Source organism: Gracilinanus agilis, chromosome 1 (assembly GCF_016433145.1).
Source record: "Gracilinanus agilis isolate LMUSP501 chromosome 1, AgileGrace, whole genome shotgun sequence".
Lineage (NCBI taxonomy): Eukaryota > Metazoa > Chordata > Mammalia > Didelphimorphia > Didelphidae > Gracilinanus > Gracilinanus agilis.
The window spans coordinates 557,725,000-557,749,517 of NC_058130.1; the positions used below are offsets into that span (position 1 = coordinate 557,725,000).

Genomic DNA, 24,518 nt, shown 5'->3' on the forward strand with positions numbered 1-24,518 from the left:
TCTCTCTCTCTCTCTTCTCTCTCTCTCTCTCTTCTCTCTCTCTTCTCTCTCTCTCTTTCTCAGTCTCTCTTTCACTCTCTCTTCCTTTCTCTCTCTCCCTCTCTCAGTCTCTCTCTCCCTCTTTCTCTCTCCATCCCCCCCTCTTTCTCTCAGTCTCTCTTTCTTTCTCCCTGTCTCTCTCTCTCCCCCATCCCCCAGCTAATTAAGAAACTAAGGTATGAAGAGTTTATTTTCTATGCTATGCCAATCCAATTTTTAAAGAGCAAAGTCTGTCATTTAGAAGTCTTCTTTTTTGCTGAATCCTATAAAAACATTGAATCCTTTTGAAAAGTCATCTCTTAATTTGTTCATCTCAGAAGTTTTCATATGTTAATTGTTTTTTTTTAAGTGAGTTACACTTTAACCAAGAAATTTGCCTCTGATCTTTAAAATGATATATTTCGATCTCAAAGTATCTGGCCCTTCTTTATGCCTAGCCAGCAAACTATACAGTAAGCTCACTGGATATAAATTGTATTTAACTCTTCCCTTCCTTCACAATTTGACTTCTTTAATATTGTTAATTCTTAAAATTATAATTCCTGTTTGTCTTGGAAATAACTATGTCAAATTAAAACTATGTGTTATTGATATAATTCAGAGTAAGAAAAGCTCAGAAAAAAGAAGCCTCAGTTTAGTTATCTGTATTAATGGTAAATGACATCAAAAGGATGCTAATAAATGTTATTATCTTGCCTGGTAATAGTTTTTCTCCATTTTTAGGGGTGGGAGATCTTTATATGAATGTGTCAGTTTGCCTATGCTGAGCATAAACCTAGTTAGTGGATTTTTCCAGGGGAGAGAAAAATATTTAATAGCCTACCTCCTTTCTGTGACCAGGAAGCAGATGAGCCACTGTTTTGCTTTATACACAGGGCTATTTAACTAAGAGAAATATTTTAGATTAAGGTCAAAAAATATTCATGTCATTCGAATGTTTGATATGTCAATGCAAGGATTCTCTTTCACATAAAGGAAGGGAAAATACTTTACCCAACTAGTATCATTTACTATTAGTAATTTTTGCCCCCAACTTAGTAGTTGCCATTGTGTTGTTCATCATCATCATCATCTTTGTTATTGTTGTCATAGTAGTAGTTGAACAACAGAAGGAAAGAAAAAAAGAGGAGTGTTAACTTATCTACATCAGAATTGACAATTATAAAGAATTTTTCACACACTACCTTAGAGGATCTTTATAAACAATTCTTTAGTTAGAGAGTACAAGCATCAATATCCTCATTCCACTCATGGAGAAATTAAGGCCAGAAAGGTGAAGCGACTTAAATAAAAAGTTTGCCATTAGAAAGTAGCAAAATTATGAGATGAATTTAATTATTTTCACCCTTAGGGCCACCACATTCATCATGTGAGTTCACAAAGTTATCTGCTGTGTGAAAAAAAAGTAAGCCTCCCATTTCCAAGAAGAAGATTAGCCAGTAAAAGACTTTACAAACCCATAACAGGGAAATGCCCAAGTATGGTTTAAAGTCTTTCAATTGTACATACCATTATTATACAATCTAGTGGAAAGAGAACATTTGTAGAGAATAGAATAACAAAACTGAGATGGGAAACTATACTTTTAGAGAGTAGAAATCCATTTCCTTCCCCAGCTCAGTTTACAGATGAGGAAACTGAGGTAAACAAAATTAAGTGACTTGCTCAGGCACCCATTAGCCAGTGAGTGTCTGAAGTTGGATTTGAACTTGTAAGAATGAATCTTTCCAATTCCAGGTCCAGTAATTTATTCACTATGCCATCTAGCTGCCCTTTCTTCTTTAGTAATAGTCCATTCCATGAATTCTAGTTTCCATTAATATAAATTATCTCAATTTCTTGTGATAGGAAAATGCAAACAAAAGTTAGAAAGAAAGGATCACAGAATTTTAGGGCTAGAAGGGATTAAAAACATTTCTATAAACAGTTTCATTTGGCTCATATGAAAACAGAAAAATAGCAAATGAAAAAACAGTAAAAATAAAAGATAACATAAATTCAAGGCTATAGTAGCACTATGGTCAAAACAAGAAATGAGATTTCATTTCTTTGCAGACAGCACTCTTTCTACTCTACCAGAGAACCCACATAATTCTTTTCTAAAGTACTAGATAGGCAAAAAAAGTTATTAAGCTCTTACTAAGTGCCAGGCATTGTGCTAAGTGCTGGATAATAAATGCACAAATAGCAACTTTTAATCCTCAACATATAGATTTTTTTCCTTTAATTTTTGTATGGTTTTATGTTCTCAAATAGTCAGCAATATCTCAGTGAATTCGACCAGAGGAGTTGGTATAAATCAGGTAGATTAGAGAAAGCACTAACTCTTTGAGTTGATTAGGAGAGTGTATGGTATTATGTGCTAGGGACAGTAATTAAATCAAGACCTGAGTACCTATGACTAGTTTGAATATGAAATGGTTATACCAAGATTGTGTGATCCATGACAAAATTATGATTCTTGACACTTGCATACAATTTTAAAGGGTTTGTGTAATTTGACATATATTATCTCTTTTTAAACCTTACAACTACTCCATAAGAAATACAAGTGTTTACTCTTCTTTATAGATGAGTAAAGTGAAGCTCAGATATATAAAATAATTTTTCAGTGATCACACAACCAGTAAGTAGGGGCCAAGAATTTCCTGCTTCTGAGTCTAGCTCTTTATACCTCCATGACACCTTTCGTCCCAAATTTACTTGAAAAAAATATATTTCCCTTTGTTATCCTGGAATGATTTTGAGTCATTTCCGGAAAAGAGAAACATAATGTTCATAAAAACACCATCCATTTTCCTTTTCATCCAGAAGCCTTCGGAAATTCATCCTTATATGTTGATATAATACTTGAATTTCCTGAAGTCCTGAGATATTAGCATGTTGAAATAAATGGCATCATTTTCTTTAATCATTCTCATAAAAACAAGAAATAGTAGTGTTGAAAGACTCAAATAAGCCAGATATCTGCAGGAAGCTTTATCTATTTAAGCTCACATGCTGAAATATCTCTTCATTTGCACTAAGGATCATTTCATCCTTCAGAAAGAAAAAAGAAGTAAATATGGGAACGTTATTCTGGATCTCATTCTAACCAATAAGCAAGAGTTCATTATAAAACTATAAATGGAAGCAAGTGAGGAAAACAAGTAGAATAATGTATACAGTGACTATAATCTCAAAATGAAAACAAATGTGAAATTCTTAGGAATTATGATAAGAGAATGACTGCTAGAGACTGTTGATGATGAAACATTCTTCTCACCTCCTGAAAGAAAGATGATGGACTGGAAGTACAAAATAAGATGTATTTTCAGACATGAACAATGCCTGGTTTACTTTACTTGACTATGCATTTGTAAGAAGGAAGGACTTTCTTTATGAGGGACAGTTATGGGGGACAGTATAGGGGAGTGTTAGTGATGCCAGAAAGAGAAGAAGAAAAAAGTGTAAAAACATTTTTTCAGTATGGAAATGAAATGAGCAGAATCGAGACCATTATATAAAGCAATAGAAATATTTGTTTGAAGAATGACTCGTGTATGTCCCACCTCCAAAGGAAAGAAAAACTTATATACAGAAATAAACAACATAGTTTTATATATCCATGTCTTTTTTTTGTCAAATGATGCCTTCTCTAATGAGGGAGGAGAGGGGAAGGGGAAGTTACCTGGGTATTTTAATGTAACAAATATATAAATAAATTTTTAAAAAAATTTTATAAATGGTACATAGAGGAGAGCATAAAGAAATTCGGAAAGAGACACAAGCAAACAGAGTAGTGTGGGAACCACTATGCTAAATTTAATATATACTTTCGAAAATCCAATCTCTGTATAATAGGCATCTCATTCCTAGGTGTCATTCTAAGTTTTTTTTAGAAAAGTGTTAGAGATACTTTGGGCTACTTTAGGCCACCAAACATTTGCCAAAGAGAACAGAAAGAACAAGATATTATTACCATACCATATATACTGTTGTGTCTGAAAAGTGGGAAAAGGATAAGCTTACTCAAAAAAAAAACAAAAAAAAATCAAAACAACCCTTATCTTCTGATTTGGACCTAATACTAAGTATTGATTCCAAAGCAGAATTATAAGGGCAAGGCAACTGGGGTCATGTGATTTTCCCAGGGTCACCCTGCTAGAAACTGTTTTAAGTCCCATTTGAACCCAGGACCTCCCATTTCTAGGGCTGACTCTTTATCTACCAAGCCTTCTAACTCCCCCAGGTCAGCTTACTCCTTAAAGGCGGTCATTTTCCAAAAAGTCAATTACTCATATTGGTACTATAGTACCATTTGACATCATTAGATTTCAGGAAATGAAACAAGATTTAAACAGCAAATTCACCAAGGCAAGATTTTTAGCTCCTATATATAATCCTTTTCATTCAGCTTTGTCTTGAAGCCCTTCAGTAAAATAGAAACTGTTTAAAGTCAAGTGTTGTTTCTTTTTTTTTTAATTTTTAGATCCTTAGTGTTTAAAAATAGTTAGTATTTCAAAAAATGTTGTTGAATTGAATTAAATTGTAAAGTAATGAGTGTCCAGACCAGCTGAGTCATACTGTTACTATGTAAATCCTTGAAATGTTGGTAGCAGTGCTAACTTTAAGAACTTAACATTTCAGGGATTATGTTCTACCAAAGCCCCAAGGTATTTTAAGATCAAACCAAAGGGAAGGAAATAATTTGCTCCCTTCACATATACAAAAAGGAATTTACTCTGCTTAGCTGATGCTTCATGCTTTGCTCTAGAAGACAGTACATTTCATTTAACTGCCAAATTGCTCTCTCAGTATATCCAAGGAAACTGAGTCACACTCCATTCCAAATAAAGTTATCCTTCAGGGCAAATCATTCTGGTTCGATGAAGCCTTGTTTTTATCAAGAAAAAACAAAGAACAAAAAACTTAAAAACCAGCATAAAGTGGCTTTATGTCATACAGAGACTCCAACCCCCAAACAGAGCACTGTGAGTGCTTTGGACTCACAACTGCCTCCTCTCATATTCGTTTTTTGAGCACAGCCAATTTTTCTGAAGTCTTTAGATGCCTCTGCCAGTGCTGACTTTTCATCTACCATCACATGAACAGACCAGATTCTCCCATGAAAAGAGATGTGTTGCAGAAATGGAGCAATTTCCAATTCACTCATTCATTGACTTCCAGCAACTTTTATTTTGGTGGAAACCAAAATAAAAGTGATTTCCAGTCTCTAGGAAGATTGACAAGCAAAGACTTCAAACAATGATATTGAATGGAATTTTTATCTTCCTACTTAGAGTTTAAAAGTATGCATCTATTATAGCTTTTAGAAATGTGCAGACTGCTGATCTTATTTATTTGTGTTTGATGCCTTTACACATGTAATGGAGACATTAGAAAATGCCATCTGATTTCCTAGTGCACAACATCCTCTGCTTGCTGTCCATTGATGTGCAGAACCTGTTTCTGGAAATCAACGATGGAAAGACCCTTTCCCTCCCAACGTCAAAGTACACTTGGCTTTTTAACTTCATGGTTACAGAATTCCATTTAATTGGAAACTGAGACAGAATAATGTACATACAAAAGAATAAACAGAAGAATCCTCTCTCTCTTCCCTGGTGTCTAGCAAGGAAAGTATTACTCTGTGCTGCCCAGTGTTGGGAACCTCTCCTGAACTGGGAAATGGGTGCTCTTGAGGGCATGGAATCTCTGTTTATTCACTATCATATTTCTTTTTTTTTATCATAGTGAATGGGCAGGCACCAATGGGAGTGACCAAGGGCCAGTGAGAATGGGAGATCCATCAAAGACATGAGGTCCCATTAACAAGCAGGGTTCCAAAATGGCGGCAGCAGCTGAATCCAGCAAGGATCAAGTCCTTCAGAATGACTTGTTTGACTCAGCCCAGTAAGAAGTTAGCACAACTGAGCAAGGGAACAGCAGTTTTGCCACACCCAGAAATAAACTTAACAGGGACCTCATGAAACAGGAAAAGGGCTCCCAGGGACTAATACTATCCCTATGTAGAGGAGGAGAATATTTTATAGCAAATACTTGGAATCTGCTAACACCAGGGTTGGAAGAGATATTTAAAGAAGAAAGTATGCCACAGTTTGAGTGCATATTTTTGTACTTCTGTCCTTCTCAGTAAATATCCAATTTTTAAAACTAGTTGATATCAATTAGCTAATTGATAATGGAGATATCTGAATTATTGATTGATAAAGAGGGAAATATACTAGTTGGGGGAAGGGATCATAGCTGATAGTATTAGAAATCAAAACTCCTCATGGTCATCCTGAGAATCTGAAGGCAGGTAGAAGCCAGCCAATAGCCAACAAAGGTCAATGGATAAAGAATGGAGGATGAATACAAAAGTGTGACCCATGCCTATAAAAATAGTGTTTTTAGAACTAAGAATGAGATATGGCTAGCCAGAAATGCTAAAGAAAACAAAGAGTCTTTTTAAAAGCAATATTGAAGAAAACATAAGGATTAAAGAAGGTTTCTTATAGGACTTAATAATTGATAAAGAAGGAAAAACTACTCAACTCTGATACCTATGATTTCATTTGTGTGAAAAATTCCTGGTGAGGAAATACTTTTGCCTATGCAGGCTGCCACACATTCTGCAACTTGAACTTTTAGAGGGTTGACTGAAATAATGACACATTAAGTGACTTGTCCATAGTCACACAGGTTTTATGTATCAGAGGGGCAACTGGAACCTAGGTTTTCTTGCCGATGCATATGGCACTCAATCTACTTTACTACATATAGTCTTTAGTTTTGTTGCAATCTGTATTAAATTGGGACATTTCTACAAATTAAAACTTTTCAGGAAGAAAATAGAATTATAGGCATTTGAGACAAATAAGTACAAAGAAGGGCAGCTAATGGAAAATGGGGCTATTAAGATACTCTCATATAAAGAGACACTTTATATGAATGGACTAGTATTTGTGTGAATGGACTTCATGTGAAGTTGATTTCAATTCAATAATGTTTATTAAGAGCTTACTGGATGCCAGGCACTGTGCTATGAACTGGGGATAAAAAGAAGAAAAAGGCAAGCCCTTGCCCTCGAAGAGTTTATGATATAATAGGGAAAAACAACACATAAAAGAAGTTGGAAGTGGGGGTTGCTGTGGGGAAGGAGTTTCATAATAGCCATCAAGATCACATCAAACAGAGCTAGAAATGGAAAGTGGAGAGTAAGGTGGAAATTCCACTTCCCTGCCCTCTATAATGGAAAGTTTCAGGAAGAGTTCCGGGCTCTAGCTTTCAAACCTTCCATCACAAGGAAGGGTGACTGAGGCATTTGGGAAGGTGTTAAGTATCCAAGGTAGAGTGAAAAAGCATGAAGAGGAACTTTCAGGTGCTTGGCTGATCCTGGAAAGGGCATCTTGTCTTAGTTCAAACTAAGCAGACTTCAAGTCTAAATGTGATTCTTTCTCATCTGGATTATCTCCTTTTCCATCAAAATTAAGCTTCAGAAGGAGGGCAAAGTCTTACATTCTCCTATAGTTAACACTTAAAGAAGTAAGTAGAAGCACTATTAAGTGCTTACTAAATGGGAACTGTACTGAATTCAAGTATTAATACCTACTAGAAATTATGAAAATTTATGATAAAATAATGAATACAATTCATAGAATTATTAAAAATAAATGGGAGTAAGAAAACAGTGAGGTGAGAAAAATGTGAAAATTGGAAGATAGGTTAATACAATTTGCCCTTTTGTTATAATATATCCCAGGAGGCTAGAAGTCTTGCTATAGGAGTATAAAGGCACTAGCTGCTGCCAATAGCCTTCAGTTTCCTTTGAACTTGAAGGGCACCTATAAAAAATAGAATAAAGAAAGGAACGGTTTGGGCCTCTAAGTTCGTGTCTCCAAAATAGCCCCTATATTATGGCTGAAGATCTGAAAGTTTTTACAGGATAGACAGTAGTTAGAAAGCCAGGTAAATCTCTGTGGCAAAGTGCGAGATTCTGTTGAGCCTGACTATGTAGGAGACTTTTCCTTTGTATATTAGTTTTCCTCTATACCAAATGATTCCACAGAAAATCTTGGGGTATAGGCTGCCCAAGGTCTTAAGCATGGAACACATCAAAGGGCTGAGTGATGACAAGGCTACCACAAAATCAGTAATAGCTTCATCTTTTCTCTAACCTTCAAAGTCTTCCCTGTTTTCTTGGTTTTGTCTTTGTTGGTAGAAATAATATCTTAGCACCATATGGGTTCAAATAGGCTATTCTTGAGGACTTCATCATTAAAACCAAGTCTTTGAAAGGAATACACATATTCATATTAGGAATTAAATACTGCATTCGGGTTTTATTTTTTTTCTTTTCTTTTTTTTTTTATTTTAAACCCTTAACTTCTGTGTATTGACTTATAGGTGGAAGATTAGCAAGGGTAGACAATGGGGGTCAAGTGACTTGCCCAGGGTCACACAGCTGGGAAGTGGCTGAGGCCGGGTTTGAACCTAGGACCTCCTGTCTCTAGGCCTGGCTCTCAATCCTCTGAGCTACCCAGCTGCCCCCTGGGTTTTATTTTTAAAAGCCAAATTTAGAAGAAAAAAATTCAGCCCAGAATCAGACCAATACAACAATTAATTACATGATACTTAAATTTTAATAGTAAAACAACTAAGAGGTAGACTTTATAGAATATGCCCATGTTTGAGATAAAATATGAAAAAATACCATCAAATACAATCTCTGAGAAAGAATAGAAAAAGGAAACCTAGAAAGCAGTAAAGCCAAAAAAAAAGATGAAGAGATAAGAGTGAATGACAGATTAGACACAAATTTCCTCTGTAATACAGCAGTAAATGAAACTCCATGCTATTTTAAGATATCACAGAATGAGACACTGCATCATGGAATAAAAAGTCAACAGTCTTGAATGACTACTGCATTTGTTGTACTACAGGGCATATGTTGAGTTCCCATTAATAGAAAGATCTGGCGGGAAATGGTTGAGTTCAGGGAAGAACAATAAAAATGATTAAAATAACAGACAGATCAACATATGGGGAAATGCTGCAAATAGTTTACTGACCTCAGATTGCAACTGTAACCTCTTAAAAAACAAAATGCACAAAATATTTTATTTACGAAATATATGAAGAGATTTCTTCGAAGAGATTTCTTCTCGCATATGAGAAGAAATTCATTTTAAGGATCCAGTCTACAAGCATTTATGAAATCCTTGCAAAATGCCATATTCTGTGCTAAGCTCCAGAAATATAAAGGACGGCAGAAAATAAAACAAGCAAAAACAATCTTGACTGTGCAAGTAGCTTGCATTCTAATGGGAGACACATACATAACCAAGCACATTCAGGTATATATGAGGTACATGGAAGGTGATATGAAAGGGGAAAGCACTAGGAGTTAGAGAGATCAAGAAGGCTCTACAAAAGGTGGAACTTGAACAGCGTCTTATGGGAAGCAAGAGGGGACTAAGATATAGAGGGAAGGTGGCAAAGCATTTCAAGTATGGAGGATGTTGCCAAGGTATGAATAAAAGGAAATGGAGCATCATGTTTGAGAGAGACAGAGGAAGAGCAAGTAAGTTCAATGAAGTTATTTCATAGAGTGTTTGAAAAGAGGTAAAGGGTAAGAGAACTGGAAAAGTAAAAAGGGGCCAGGTCAAGGAGAAGTTTAAATATGAAATAGAGGAGTTTCAGCTTACCTCTTGACTATTTTTCTATTAATAAACAGATTTGACAGTTTAATAATTGAACACATCCTGTTTTGTCTGGGTATTTCTCTGACCCATAGAATGACCAAACATATTTGTTTCTGCAAGCAAATAACTACTATCTTAATTTGTCTTGTTTGGCTGTATTTTGGTACATAGAGGAAAAGATTATTGGGCTATGAAGCCTAAATCTGAAACTCTCTCCCCTAAATTCCAAATGATGGAGAAAACCATCAAATGTTTAACATGATGGGATGGATATTTATATTCCAAAAAAGTACATCAAAATAATGTGCAATCTTATAAGATGATGACTTTGAAAAGTACCATTCATTAAATTCCATTAAAATATCAACTTAAAATGATTATTTTTAAACCTTAGAATCTTTTTTTACTTTTTCTGTGTCTCTAATTAAAACTGTCTTCCATGCATAGCCATATTACATATTACAGAAAATAAATGAGATTGTGCTTTTTCTACAATAACTGGTACCATGTTAAAAAGTCATGTACTTTTGAGAGTGCTGCCACAAGGTAATCTTTCACTGATTTGATTTTATTTCTTAAAACTACATGTAGAATAAGATAGATTACTTCCCACATTATTCAAATCATGTTATATTTTATATTAAATTTAGCTAGAATGAAATTTAAAGATAGTATGTAGATCACTACAAATTACCCTCTACATCTGCAGCTAGCATTAGCACACAAGGATGGCAGAGCAGTTGATGATAGAGCAGAGTTGTGCATGCAGAAGATACATACTGTGGACGATAGCCATGAGGATCCCTCCTAGGCTGTGGTTGCTAGAAGCCAACATATTCTTTTAGAAAGAGGGAAAAATTAATGTTTGAGACTAGGCTCCTGTGGGGAAAACACTGTGGTATTAGAGGGGACAGAGAAGAGACAGAAAGGACCTCATTTAGCAAGGCAGCACATCTGCAGAATTGAGATATTACTGGGGGTTCTTTCCCTAAATGTCACATGTTCCCCAAGCTTTGGGTGTTTTGTAAATAAGACACATGATAGTTAGGATATTTGGGGGAGGGTATATATGTAGTTTGTGGAGGTGAAAAGAAGAGGAGAGGATAACCAATCTTAGCAGATGCTCTAGACTTAAGAGAAACCAGACCAAAATGCTTGAGAAGTTGGGTATCATGGGGCCATGTTTGCAAACTATCCAAGATCTATGACATAAGGAAAAATAAATGGATTGTCAGTGTTGAATCTGTGTTACAGAGATAATCAGAGTATCTTTTGACTCATCCATCTCCCTTGCCTAAGGCATGTTAATATTGGAGATTGTTGGACTCTGACAACTAAGTTAAATAAGTAAATATAAGCTAAAATATCTGATAAGCTACATAAAAGATTAGTAGAAAGCAAGAGCTAAAAAGAATGTTTGGGAACAAGAAAGTGAGGAAGGACTCAAATGGGAATGACTCATCCAGTATCACATGGATAATTTGTGGCAAATCAGGATTTGGACCCCAGTCTTCCAATCCTTCTCTAGTGCTCTTTATACTACACTCATATTTCTGATTTTTACACTCCCCTGGCTCCAATATTTGTACAGACAGATATTTGTCAGAGGCAGGTCTGACAAGACATGCCAGTCTCCAAGTAGCATATGTTAGATATTCCAAAATTTGTATAGAATGAAATAAAATCAGAAATCTGTAGGTAGTATAAACCCTTCAGTATTTATAAGCAAGAGAATTGAGGCTCAGGGAAGATGATTAATATTGTGTGAATATGAAGTTAGAATATTTCATACTGGTAGGATAGGTGGGACCATCAATAGGTATACTGTGTTTTGAGGAATGCCACAAGGTGTAAAATTCAGAAATGTGAGTGTAGTGTAAAAAGTTGTCAATTATAATTCTGAAATCTTTCTCACTTATTTCTCCAATTCTCTGTTGCCACTTTCACTTCCTCCATATAAATCCTCATTATTTCTGTCTCTAGTACTAATAACTTTCTAATAGGTCTTCAAAATGCTAATCTTTATCTCTAATTAATTCTTCATATCACTGCAACATTATTCTTTCTGATGAATTAACCAAGTCATGTCACTCCTCTGCTCAAAAAACTTCAGTGGCTCTCTTGTACTTGAGTAAAATTCATAATCCTTTGTCTGATACTCAGGGCTTTCCACAAACTTGATACCACATTAACTTCCTGGATTTATCTCATGTTACTCTTCTCAATCTATTATGTAAGTCAAGAAGTTGCACTGCTCTGTCAAGAGTACAAGCCTTAAATGTTTTCATCTCACTGTCTTTGTGATCATTGTTCCTGGTGCCTGGACTATTTTTCCTCTCCATCTTCATTTACTGAATTTCTCTCCATCCCTTAAAACCCAATTTAAATCCTAACTCCTTCATGAAACCTTCCCTGATACCTCAAGTTGTCAATGGCTGATAATTTTCTTTTGCACCCTTTTCAAAATAATTTATTTTATAATACTGCTTATTTTCATTATGTGATTCTCTTGCTCCTTCAATTCTCCTACAAGAGTTTTAACCTTAATGAGAACAAAGGATGATGGCTTATCTTAACTATACCTTTTCAAGTCCCTGGAACCATGTTCTATATACAATACTTCACAAATAAATGCTTGTTGAATTGAACAGAACATAAAATATTTCCTCAGTTGGCCCAATAAGTTACTACTACTGAAATATAAATCATTATAGTCATTCTTTGCAGTTAAAACAAAGTTTTCCAAAATAACTAGAAAACAAAGAAAACCTTCTGGAATTTAAAAACATTACTAAAACTTTTAACTTTTGTTCCTGATGAGCAGAAGAAGGTTGGGATAGAGTACTATAGAAGAAATTTTGGAGCAAAACAAGGAGATTGCCTTTTTCCTGTATGAAATTATATACAAATAATAAGTATTTTAATACATATATAACTTAATATTTAATATTGGACAGAATATCATTAACATGGAATTGCTATTTATATCAAAAAGGAGATCTAGATTATAATTTCAGTCATTATTTATTATTTAAAAGCATTTTTCACTAGAGAAAGAGATAATATATTAGGATAATAGTATCTCTTAACATATACCTTGGGATTATGAATGCAAAATGGTTTCTTTTTTGGTTTTGTGTTTTCCTGCCCTAGTATGGTTCTTGGCACATGCTTACTGATTGATTGATTTGGACTGTTTTGGAGAGATCTAAGTAGGGAGTAAAGTCAAAAAGAAGATTTTTTTTCTTTCCCATTTTGGAAAGAACTAAGAGGAAAAGGAATAATCCTAGATTGTAACTCCAGGCCATAAGGGTAATTATTTTGACTTTAAAAATGGTGAATGGGAGCTAAAACTAAGGGAAGGGATAGGGAGGGAGGGAAATGCCGCCTAAAAAGATTGAGAAAGGCAAGTGGACAAACAACCTTTTTTTTTTTCATCATTTAAGGATTCAATCAAATTTCATACTTATGACATTCCTGAAAGACTCAGAGAAATGCAGAAAGAGTCAAGGAGAGCTACAAATATTGGTGACCTTTAGAAAAATATTCATAAGATGCAACAGAAATTATTATGTCTTTAGGAATATATACATGCAGAAAAATACAAAAAAATAATGGCTCCAGGTAACCCTTCTTTGTAGGGTTTTGAGGTTTTTAGGAGAAGAAAATTAATCAATAAAAAGGATGTTTCTAATGTCTACTTAGTTAAATAAGAATAATAAATAGCTTGCCCAATAACATTTTACATATCTATTTCTGCATAACAACCCTATGCTATAAGGAAAGTAGAATATTTAAAATTAATACATTAATACCAGAGTAAGAATAATATTCCTCCATCCAATTTTACTGCTCTCCTTACTTCTCCTTGAACAAGACACTCCATCTTGATTTACAGAATTTCTCCTCCAAACCCAATTTAAATCATTACTCCTTCATGAAGCCTTCTGTGATTCCTCAAGTTGGCAGTGATCTTAGAAAATTCTCAATTATGCACCTTTCTAATGCCTTCATTTTATAATACTGCTTATGGACATGTGGTTCCCCTACTCCTTTGATTCTCCTACTAGACTTTCACTTAATGAGGACAAAGAATCATGGATTGTCTTAACTCTTTGCCTTTTCAAATGCCTAGCATCAAGCCCTTTTCTCTGTTTTTCACTCACACCTAGAATGCTCTTCCTCTTTCTTTCCAACTACTGACCTTCATAGCTTCCATTAAGCCCCAATTAAAATCTTACCTTCCTCAGGAAGTCTTACCCAACTCCTCTTAGTTCCAGTACCTTCCCTCTGTAAATTATTTCCTATTTAACAGGCATAAACATTGATTTGTATGTATCTGTTTCCTTATTGTCTCCCATTAGATTGTGCCTCACACTTCTCTTTGAAAGTAGGGATAGTCAACTGCCTCTTTTTTATATTCTCAGTACTTAGTACACTTCTTGACCCATAATTGGTACTTAATAAATGCTGATTAATTTATTGATTTCACAACCTGATGTTCATTTGCTGTCCACAGTCATATTAAACTAAGAAAATATTAGGAAATACAATCAGGGCTAAAACTGCGGGAGGAAATTGGGTCTATTGTAAGAATTAGAGAGGGTAAAGGAATAGAAAGTTAAGTCTTATGGGGCACAAAAAGCTGGACAGAAGTGTGTGGATTATGGTTTCTGAAAAAGTCTGAAAGCTCTACAAAGCATTATCTGGAAAAATTATTGTCCTTTCTACTCTAAAAAGATGTCACTATGATTATTACTATTGCTAAAGCTTACAATAATTTATTTCCATCCTACATTTCCAGATTTATCCCAACTATGGTGGTTTCCCATCCCTGATATTTTCCTTGCCCATCATCACCACACTTTTCCAGATAAAAGTGAGTTTACCCATGTCACATTTCTTATTGCACTAGACATAGACCTATATTTAACACTCACTCATACTAGTCCAGCCTAGGTAATAGAAGAAATCAAGAAAACTTTGGGATTTTTATTTTAAAGTATGGAGTTTTCCTTTTTTTAATTTTTAAGGATCATCACCCATGTATCTTGCTGTAGGGCATATGGAAATCTGAAAAGCTGTCAGCTAACAACCATGGCTAAAGTGCCAAATTAATTCTCTTTTGTAAAATGCTTATTTAGAACTTGAAAGATAATAGGATATGATATGAAACAGAAAAATTCTGAGTAGTTTACTCCTTTTCAGAATTTTGTTTGTAATCTTGAGTTAGAATGTTTTGAGGAACAGCAAAGAATTCTGTGTAACTAATGTGAAGAGTATATGGGGGTGAAGGTGTAAGTGTAAGAATATTGGAAAGTGGGGTAGAGGCTAGATTATGAAGAGCTTTTAACAAAAAACAGTTGCTGCAAATGCCAATAACAACAGAAATTTGGAATTTCACCTTCCTTTTGAGCCAGAAGTCCTCATTTTCAGCTGAACAAGGCAGAACATTGCTCCTTACTAAGAAGTGGTTAATAAAATTTCCTGCCAAGATTTTTATGCGAACAACATCTTAACAGTGACCATTGAATCACAAAGACATCAAAGTATTTTTTAATTCATTTTATTTCATAAACAAAAATAAACTTTCTGGGCTGAATAAAAGCTCTCTGGCTTTTATTTTAGGTACAGCAAGAGAAGTTCCCTTTACCTATGTATCCCTCAACAAGATACAACTCAACAGAGGTTTGATACGTGACCTCTATCCACCTCTCTTCCCTGGCTCTTATCACCCTATATCTAGAAGACAAAGTAAAATATCTAATAATTGCTGACAATAGTTTTTTCCACAAAATTTCAATTATTTTTAATAATGATATTTTAATCTACCTGTCTAATTGAATTAATTAGCTTATAATTTCATTTATATTAATGAATGAATATGAATGAATGAATGAAAAAATTAAGTACTTACTTTTTTCAATTCCAGTACTAAGCTTTGGAGTACAAATACAAAAGCAAATAGTACCTACTTCAAAGAGCAAAAAAATTATATAGGGAAGTGATAGCCAGATCTGAGCATTTTACATAAATACAGTATTATAACACATCTCTGAGCTTCATTAAAAGTCTTCAAAAAACTCTCCTTTCATGCTTTAACTCTTATTTTCATTATATTAGAAAGAAATTCAGAGCTTCATGAAAAATGATTAAAAACTTCTGTTGTCTACAATATATTCTTGCTATTATTACTTAAAACTTAATTACAGTTGTTTTCAGAAGTTAAGTCAATAAGTATTAATTACCTACTCTGTGCCAGGTACTATGCTAAGCAATGGGGATAAAAAAAAGATAAAAGATAGTCCTGGCTCTCAAGGGTTTCACAATCTAATGGAGGAGGCAGTATGTAAACACATATAAACAATCTACATGAAGAGGATAAATAGGAAACAGCAGAGAGAAGGCACTTAAATTCCAAGAGACTTCCTGCTAAAAGTGGGATTTCAGCTGGGACTTGAGGGGAAGCAAAGGAAGGCAGGAGGGGTAGAACTAAAGAGGGAAGAGGCATAGGAGACAGAGAGTGAAAATCTGTGGAGTAAGATTTGGAAGTTCTTGTTTGAAGAACACCAAAATCATGTCACTAGAGTGATAGGTAAATGGCAGCGATGGTGTTAAGAGGTAAGAAGATTCGGAAGTACAATCCCCAATTAGTTATGAAGGGCTTTTAACAGCAGACAGAATATTTTCTATTTGAATCTGGAGGACAGAGGGCGTCACTACAGATTACTAAGTAAGTGATCTGATCCACTGGAGCTTTAAGAAAATTAGTGGAAGCTGAGAGGAGGAGGAATGGAGTGGAGCGAGGCTTGTGGCAAACTGACCAATCAACAGGGTACTGAAATTATCCAGGGATGAGGAGCTGAGGGCATGGTGTGTAATGTCTTGGAGACATCTGGCCCTGGCCATACTATCAGCTTCCCTAATATTTCTGTTATTACAAACATAATATGTGTTACTATCAGAAAAAGGAATTATTTTTAAGAGATGTTACAAAGATGAAAGTGACAGGTCTTGGCAACAGGGTATACCTGAGGATTTGGAGAAAGTTAGGAGCTGAGGATGACACCTAGATTGTGAGCTTGGTTGACTGGGAGGAGGATGTTACCCTCTACAGGAATAAGGAGAATAGGAGACAAGAAAAGGTCTAGGGAGCAGGAGAATGCATTCTGTTTTGAATATGTTAACTTTAAGATGACTAAAAGACATCCAGTTCAAAATGTCAAATAGGAAGTTTGGAGACAAAGGACTAGAAGTCAGTAGAGAAGTTAGTGCTAGATAAGCAGAGCTCAGAATCATTAGCTTAGAGATGATAATTGAATCCATGAAAGCAGGTGAAATTATCAAGTGAAATAATATAAAAGGAAAAGAGAAGGTTCAGGACAGATTCACAGCTAAAGTTACAGAAGAAAATCAAATCAAATGGAAATGGGAAAGTTGCTAATCCCTAGACTAGAACAAAAGTACATCAAATAAATCTTATGTATATGGCATTTCAGAATCATAAAAAAAAAGTCAGTGCCTTTCTATGCACAATTAAATAAAGAGATAAAAGAGCAGAGATAGAAGTTAGCAAACTGGTAATAAAAAGTATCCCCTTCAATTTCCACTCTCCATTCCCACCACAGCAAGAAAAAAAATCTGTTCTGGTTTATTTGCTTATTTTAACAGATTGCCTGGAAATAAAACCCACATGATTAAAGTGAAGCTTTTAAAGTTTTTTCCTTGGGGCAAAGCCAAGATGGTGACTTAGTAGCAACAAAAGCTAAAACCACTATGACAATCCTTCCACACTAATGATAGGAATCAAAAACCAAATAAAAAAGAAACAACAATGAGTCGGGGCATGGGGGGGAGGTGAGAGAGGGGGTCAGTCTCCTGATGAATACAACTTGAAAGGTAAGGAGAGAGAGACAACTTTCATAAGTCAAAGGGGAACTGGAAGCCAAATTGCACATAGAGGAGTTGTGGTTGACCATCCCCCCACCTACTGTGCCATGTTACATAGCTGGGCATAGGCTAATTTAGTAATCCCGGGAACAGAGGTTACACTTACAAAAGAGCACCTCAGACCCACCTCTTGAAGCCCCATACCCTGGCACCAGCCCACAGTGAGGCCCAGAAGCCCATAGCACTGGGCCCTTTCAAATCTGCCCCAGGGTAAAATAGCTCACAGTGTTGATTCCTGCAAGCCATTAGAAGAGGAGGCAAAATCAGCAATCAGACCACAGGCAAAAAAAAGGCTGGGAAAATGAGCAAACAGCAAAAGAAATCCTTAACCCTCCAGAATTTCTGTGGGGACAAAGAGTAAAAGCACAGAAGAAGAAAGGATGGTGAGATCCTAGCAACAACATTCAATACTTAAAAGAAAAATGAGAATTGGTCTCCAGTTCTGGACAAACTGAAAAAGAAATTCAAAAAGCAAATAAGACAGGTTGAATAAAAATGAGGAAAAGAAATAAATTAATACAAAAAGAAAATAACAGTTTAAAAAGCAAAATTGGACAACTGGAAAAAAGAGGCACAAAAATCCGATGAAGAAAAGAGTTCCAAAAACAAAACTGACCTACTGGAAAAAGAGGTAAAAAAATCAAATAAAGAAAAAAGTGTCATGGAAAGTAGAAATCTTACAGATCTAAAAGTTTGGAAACAGAAAACAATTATATATATGTATATATATCTGAGTGAGAGACAATGTAGTATAATGGTTTAGATGGGGAACCAACTTGAGATTTTGGAAGAAAGCATTCAAGTTCTATCTTTGACACATATTACCTGTGTGAATATGGGCTAATAGTCATGTAATCTCTCATTGTCCCTTAATAGCTTCTAATTTTCTGAGGTACAGAGGAGATACAAATCAGTATTTCTCAAGAGGATTTCCATTTTAGAAATTCAATATACTGATGAAATCACAAGTCTCCCTTATTATAATGAATGAATAATGAAGAAGAAGGGGAGGAGAGGAATGAGAAAGTTAATGTAAATGTTTCAAGTATATAAATTTGCATATAAAATTCTTAACAATGAAAACTAAACAGGCATATAAGGGGAAAACACATTTGATACAAGCCTTTTTTCCCCGATGACTTAAAGTCTGTATAAAATAGACTTTCATAAAGTACTGTATGAGAAAACAGTAGACTCTTCTGTTCTAAACAAGCTCCTAGATATAAATATAAATAAAACTGAAGGAAGTGACAGAAAATTACTTCTCTTATAAGGCTATTTATATATAGGCAATTTGTTGTTGCCTTCTTGTTTATTTTTCTCAATTGTTCTTACAGTTCTTTCGTTATGTCATTTGTGTTGGTTAGAGCACACCACCAATGATTTCACTTTATTGGCTCTGTTCCCTTTAGGGCAGTCCTCTATGGCCTCAGGTGAACTATTCCCTTACTGTCCTTAGTCATAAAGGTGACTGGGCAAGAGAGTACTGTTGACAGACAGTTCAGGTCAGACGGTATATATAGATAAGTGCGAATCAGTCTACATAAGAGGGGATGGAGGGAAAGGAATAAGCTTTTTAATAGTGCCTACTATGTGGCAGGCACTGTACAAATGCTATTTCATTTGATCCTCACTACAAAACTTGGGAGGTAGATACTATTATTATCTCCTTTGAAAGCAAAGGAAACTGAGGCAAATAGAGGTTATATGACTTGCCCAGGGTCAGTCACATAGCTAGTAATCATCTGTGGCTGGATTTTAACTCAAGGCATTCTTGTCTCCAGTCCTAGCACTGTAATGCCTACACCATTATCAGCTTCTGAAGATGATGGATCAAATGAATGCAGGTAGATAAGCACAAATCCCTTGCACGCACACACACACACACACACACACACACACACACACATACACACCCCACTTTGAGCAAGCCTGACATGGCTCTGTAGCATCATCTTTTTAATGAAGGATAGCAAGCAATTGTATAGGACAGATATATGTTATAAACTTAAATTGGAAGAGAGAGAGCTAGAACTCTTTAAGAAATCTATGTATCAAGACTGAAGCTTTTTCCTGTTGGCATAAATCCTAAATGGGGTCAAAAAAGACAGAAAACTGAACAACAAATTATACCTCCACAGATTACATCAACATTTTTTTTTGAAAGAAACACAAAAGTTGAAAAGCCTGAGCCTTAATCTAGCCTTGGTTTTGCTATTAACTAAACAGCTGCCTGTCCTGGGGCAAATCATTTCTCTTCTTGATGTTTCAATTTCTTTACCTCTAAATTGTAATTATTAGAAGAGATTATATTTAAGGTATCCTCTGATTCGAAGATAATATGATTATCCGTTGAGCGAATTTTTAGGTGAATTTTCTAAGATTCTCTAATAAAACACTCACAACACATTATTTATAATGGAAAAGTAATATGCTCTCTACATGCTAAATTCAAAACAGGTGGATCACATCGCAATTGTGCCTTGGAGAGAGAAAAGAAGTGTGATCACTTAGAGAGCCTGTGCTCAGTGTTAGAAAGTCCTATGTTCCAATTCCTCCTCCAAAACATAAAGGGCCATGTCAGTTGAGGCAGAGTCACTGAATCTCCTTAGATAACTTTGGTCACTCTAAAGACGATAAATTGAAGGATATTTTCAGATCTGCATTGATAGAGAAAGCCTCCTTCCTTGAAGTTTCCCTAACCAAAAAAATCACAGGTCTGGATGAAGCAAATATGTATATAGTAAGACTGGCATATGGTGTAAATAAGCAATTGGTTTCACAACAACTTGTATGAGAGTCTTGTCTGGGGAAAAAAGGGGGCACAGCGGTTCTTAAGCACCCTGAACATAGTAGGTGGTTTTTTGTTTGTTTGTTTGTTTGTTTGTTTTTTTTGGTATGGAGTGGTGGTGGAATTAAACCCTGTTTCTGAACGAATTTTCAACACTCTCCAAAAAAGATGTTGATTTAAAGGAGAGATTGGAATGGTTCTGAAAATATTTGGCTTTGCAGACTATTTTGCCCAGATGTAAAAATAGCCGCTAAAATGTAAAATCGATTCTAATAGCAAGCAGATCATTGCAACATCTCTGCCTAGGATATTAGGGGAAACCTGAATGTTTGATTTAGTGGCATTTCGGGAGTAGGTGGAACTAAAATCTCTCCAGTAACCTTGAAAATCTGTTTTTGCACTTCCTGAACAAGTTAAGTCCTTAAAATAAGGAGGCACATTACCCCTCCCCCCCACCCCATAACAACCACCTATGAACACAATGATTAGCATGAATGTTTAATTTTGGAGTCCATCACTTCATCACTCTCAAATGCTGATCAAAGGGTCCCGGAGAGCAGTTGCAGACAGATTTACCAGCCCCTTTAGAATCACAGCTAGAAGGTTCAGGCTAGGTCCAGACTCCCTTCCTCAGCGCCACTCTTGCAGGATCTTCCAGTGTCCAACTATCTTGCCCACTCCCAAAGAAAAAGTTGTAGGAGTGCCTCCTAGTGACTCAGCTGAGAGTGGTGGTGTGTGTGTGTGTGGGGGGGGGGGAATGGACCAGGGAGGGAGGGGGAAGTGAAGGCGGGGAGGCGCCTTCAGCCCCGCCCCGCCCCGCCCCTGGCACACCAAGATAAAGGAAGGACTGAGGGAGGCTTTTTGCCCTGTTCTGGCTGTAGTTGACCATTTCAGTGGAGGATTGGGAAGAGGAGTTTAGAGAAAGGACAGGCGGAGAAACCGCCTGTGCCTGAGTGTTGGGCAATGCATAAATTGGGAAATCCATAAGGGAATCTAGGAATAGGGGAGTGGGCAGGTCTTTGGAAACTACTAATAACCAACGCCAGCTTTCCACGCTTTTTTCTCAGCTGAAAAGTCGGGCACCCGGAACTGTCCCCGAACCCCTTCCTACATCGTACTAATACTTCCCTTAGCAGCCCACAGACAGAAGCAAATCGAGGCAGCCAGCTGTGGAGCATCAGCTAGTCAGAAGCCCCACCTTACCATGCCTGCAAATCCAAAGGTACTTTCCAGAGGGAAAGCACTCAGAGGAGCACTACCAAGTGTAGATTCACTTAGTATCTCTTCTTATGTCCAGAGAAATATCCACAGGATATATTTACATGAATGTGGGGAGAAGGGGAAAGAAAGGAGAAGGCTGAGAGCATTTCTCCCAAGCAGGCTCCTTCCCCAGTGGTATTTAAGCATACCAGGGGCTATTATCCCAGAATCTCTTTCCTTATTATTTCATGTACTTTCTTTAGCTGTTTCTAATGGGAATGCCAACTAAAGAGAGGGATGATTAATACTCTGTTATAGACATATTTTGGATCATTTAGGGCCTCCAAAAAAGAAAGTATACGTTAAAGACCCTTAACTATTCATGCACCTTTACCCGAAAAGGCAAAACCTTTGAGAGAAGAGGAACACTGACAGATTCAGTAGGAAAGAGTTTTTCCTGCCTCTAATTTCTTCTGAGGCTATATCTCAAATGACTAAGTCCACCTTGTTGCAAGGTGCCCAGAGAAAACACTGCCTCCTCTTTCCCATAGTATAAAACATACTTGTTCCAACAGTGAAAGAAAAGAGAGAGAGAGAGAGAGAGAAAAGAGACTGAAATGAGGGGAAAATATGAAGGAAATTAAGGTGAAGCTTCCCCTAAGACATTTCTTTCTTCATCCTCTTCCCTTTATACATACATACATACATACACACACACACACACACACACACACACACACACACACAAACCTAAGTCACAAATCGCCCTAACAGTTGGGGGGGGTGTGAAGTGATATGGGCCAGTTGTATGAGGTGTGTATGTGTGTGTGCAACAAAACAGAACCAAGTAAGAAAGCAAGGTTTTAATTCTATGGATTCTGAAAGAAATCACTGTCCTTTCTCTCTCCACCACCCCCACATATTCTAGAGAGGAAAAAAAAGATTAAAAAAAAAACAACAGTTTTTTGTCAAGGTCCACATCACACTCATCATCATCTCAAAGTAATTAGTAAAACTGTTCAGAAGAAAAGAGATCTAAGCAAGGCCTCATTTGTTGTAAGACTGATATGAAATCTAAAAATACAGACCAGCACCTGAAAATCAATCCTCCTAGATCAAAGTAGGAGCTGGAGACTTCTGAAGAATTCCAGTAGGTTCCTGGGATCCTGCTTTCTAGGAGCTTTTCTCAGGCTGTCAGAAAATGCTTAAGGTTCCCCAAACCTCCTAGCAATTAAAGTTTGTAATTCTCAAAGGAGTGAGATAAACCCCAAATTCTTAAAGTAACAGGACAAACTCCACTACTAACAATCATAGGCCTTTAAGTACCTAGAAATTTTATTCCACTACTTACCTAAGTTCTTGAAACAAATACAAACAAAACTTGAAAAGGACTAAAGTGATCTTGATTCACTTGTCTATGACATACTTAAGCAGGAAGTCTATTGTCTTCCCATTAGAAAATATTTATTATTTCATATACAATAATCTATTAAAGGCTTTCTATATTGGAATTTTAGTTTGGAGAAGAAAGCACATCTCTACCAAGGATTAGGTGACTGGAAGGGGGAGAATGCCATACAACACCATTAAAGCATCACAGAAAAAGTCTCAGAAAATCTACCCAGAACAGGAGGGTCTTCTCATTTTTTAAAGCATAATTTCCTTTATGAGGTTTTGCTATCAATAATGAAATAATTAATAATTTGGTGCTGCTGTGTTTACAAAGCTTCTCTTAGAGAAAATGCAGCATTTAGAGGGTATCATCTCCTTCATACACAAATTCAGCATATACACATACCACTTTTTTCCCTCTGGGCTGAATATTCTTCAGTTTTTGTGGGGAATTTTGGGAAGGTAAGAGGGCAGATGAATTTTGTTATTGGGCAAACAGAAGCCTTTGCAAAGAATGAAACCTCCAAGACAATATTGTCATTTTTGTGTTTAACCACATTAGATTTGCATCCCGTGAATTAGAAGGCATTGTTCCATGATATAAAATCCATGTGTTGCAATAAATTCAATAAGAGTTGACTCCAAGTCCCTAGGTACAAGATATAAAACTTGGCAGCTCAAACTCCAGAACCAGAAAGTTTAAGAGAAAGTAAAGTCAAGTGGAACCAGGATTCTGCCAGTGGGGAAGGTAGGAGAGGAAAGCCCCAGCTGCAGAACATCTGGGCTGGGGACATTTTAACAATGACAGCTACTTCCCCAATGGAGCCCTTGCGAAATAAAGTCCCCAGAAATGATTCCCAATCCCTTGTCTCCAAGACCACCAGTGATAGTCAAGAATACATAAATGTCACACAAACACACACACACACACACACACACACACACACACACACACACCTTTCTCCCAGGCCCTAACCCGTCAAACAATGCTCAAAGATTTACTCACCAACTGCCAGACAGATAGGGAGCAGAAGCCTGAAGATCAGTCCACAGACCACTTCTGAGGCCATCGCTTCGGGGGGCACTTTTGGAAGGGAACCTGGGATCCAAGCGGCGGCGACAATAGTAAGAACACAAAGCTAGGCTAAGTCACTGCCCCGAGGACAGTCCCATGACAGTCTAGGTGGTCCTGCCTGAGACTGATCTCATTTGGTCAAACATTCTCTCTCTCTCTCTCTCTCTCTCTCTCTCTCTCTCTCTCTCTCTCTCTCTCTCTCTCTCTCTCTCTCTCAGCTTTTTTTCTTCCTTTCCTTCTCTTTCTTTCCCTCTGTCAGTAGACTTTCTGCAGTAGACACCTCAACAAACTCCCCACATGAAGGGAGTAGCCCATGAATTAATTTAACATCTCAAGTCAGTGTTTCTTCAAGGTGTCCTTTGGAGTCTGGGGTTGGAGCGTG

At 36.4% G+C, this 24,518-nt stretch overlaps 1 protein-coding gene across 2 annotated transcripts in view; it reads right to left on the reverse strand.

The window, feature by feature from the left end:
* The window catches only part of PIEZO2 (piezo type mechanosensitive ion channel component 2), a 564,998-nt gene extending 540,714 nt beyond the window's left edge, over window positions 1-24,284 (reverse strand). For both annotated transcript variants that reach the window (XM_044666889.1, XM_044666881.1), the window contains exon 1: window positions 24,068-24,284. In XM_044666889.1, the coding sequence (XP_044522824.1) occupies window positions 24,068-24,131 (64 nt within the window). In that variant the 5' untranslated portion in view covers window positions 24,132-24,284. The remainder of the gene's footprint in view (window positions 1-24,067) is intronic.
* Between the last annotated feature and the right edge of the window lie 234 nt (window positions 24,285-24,518).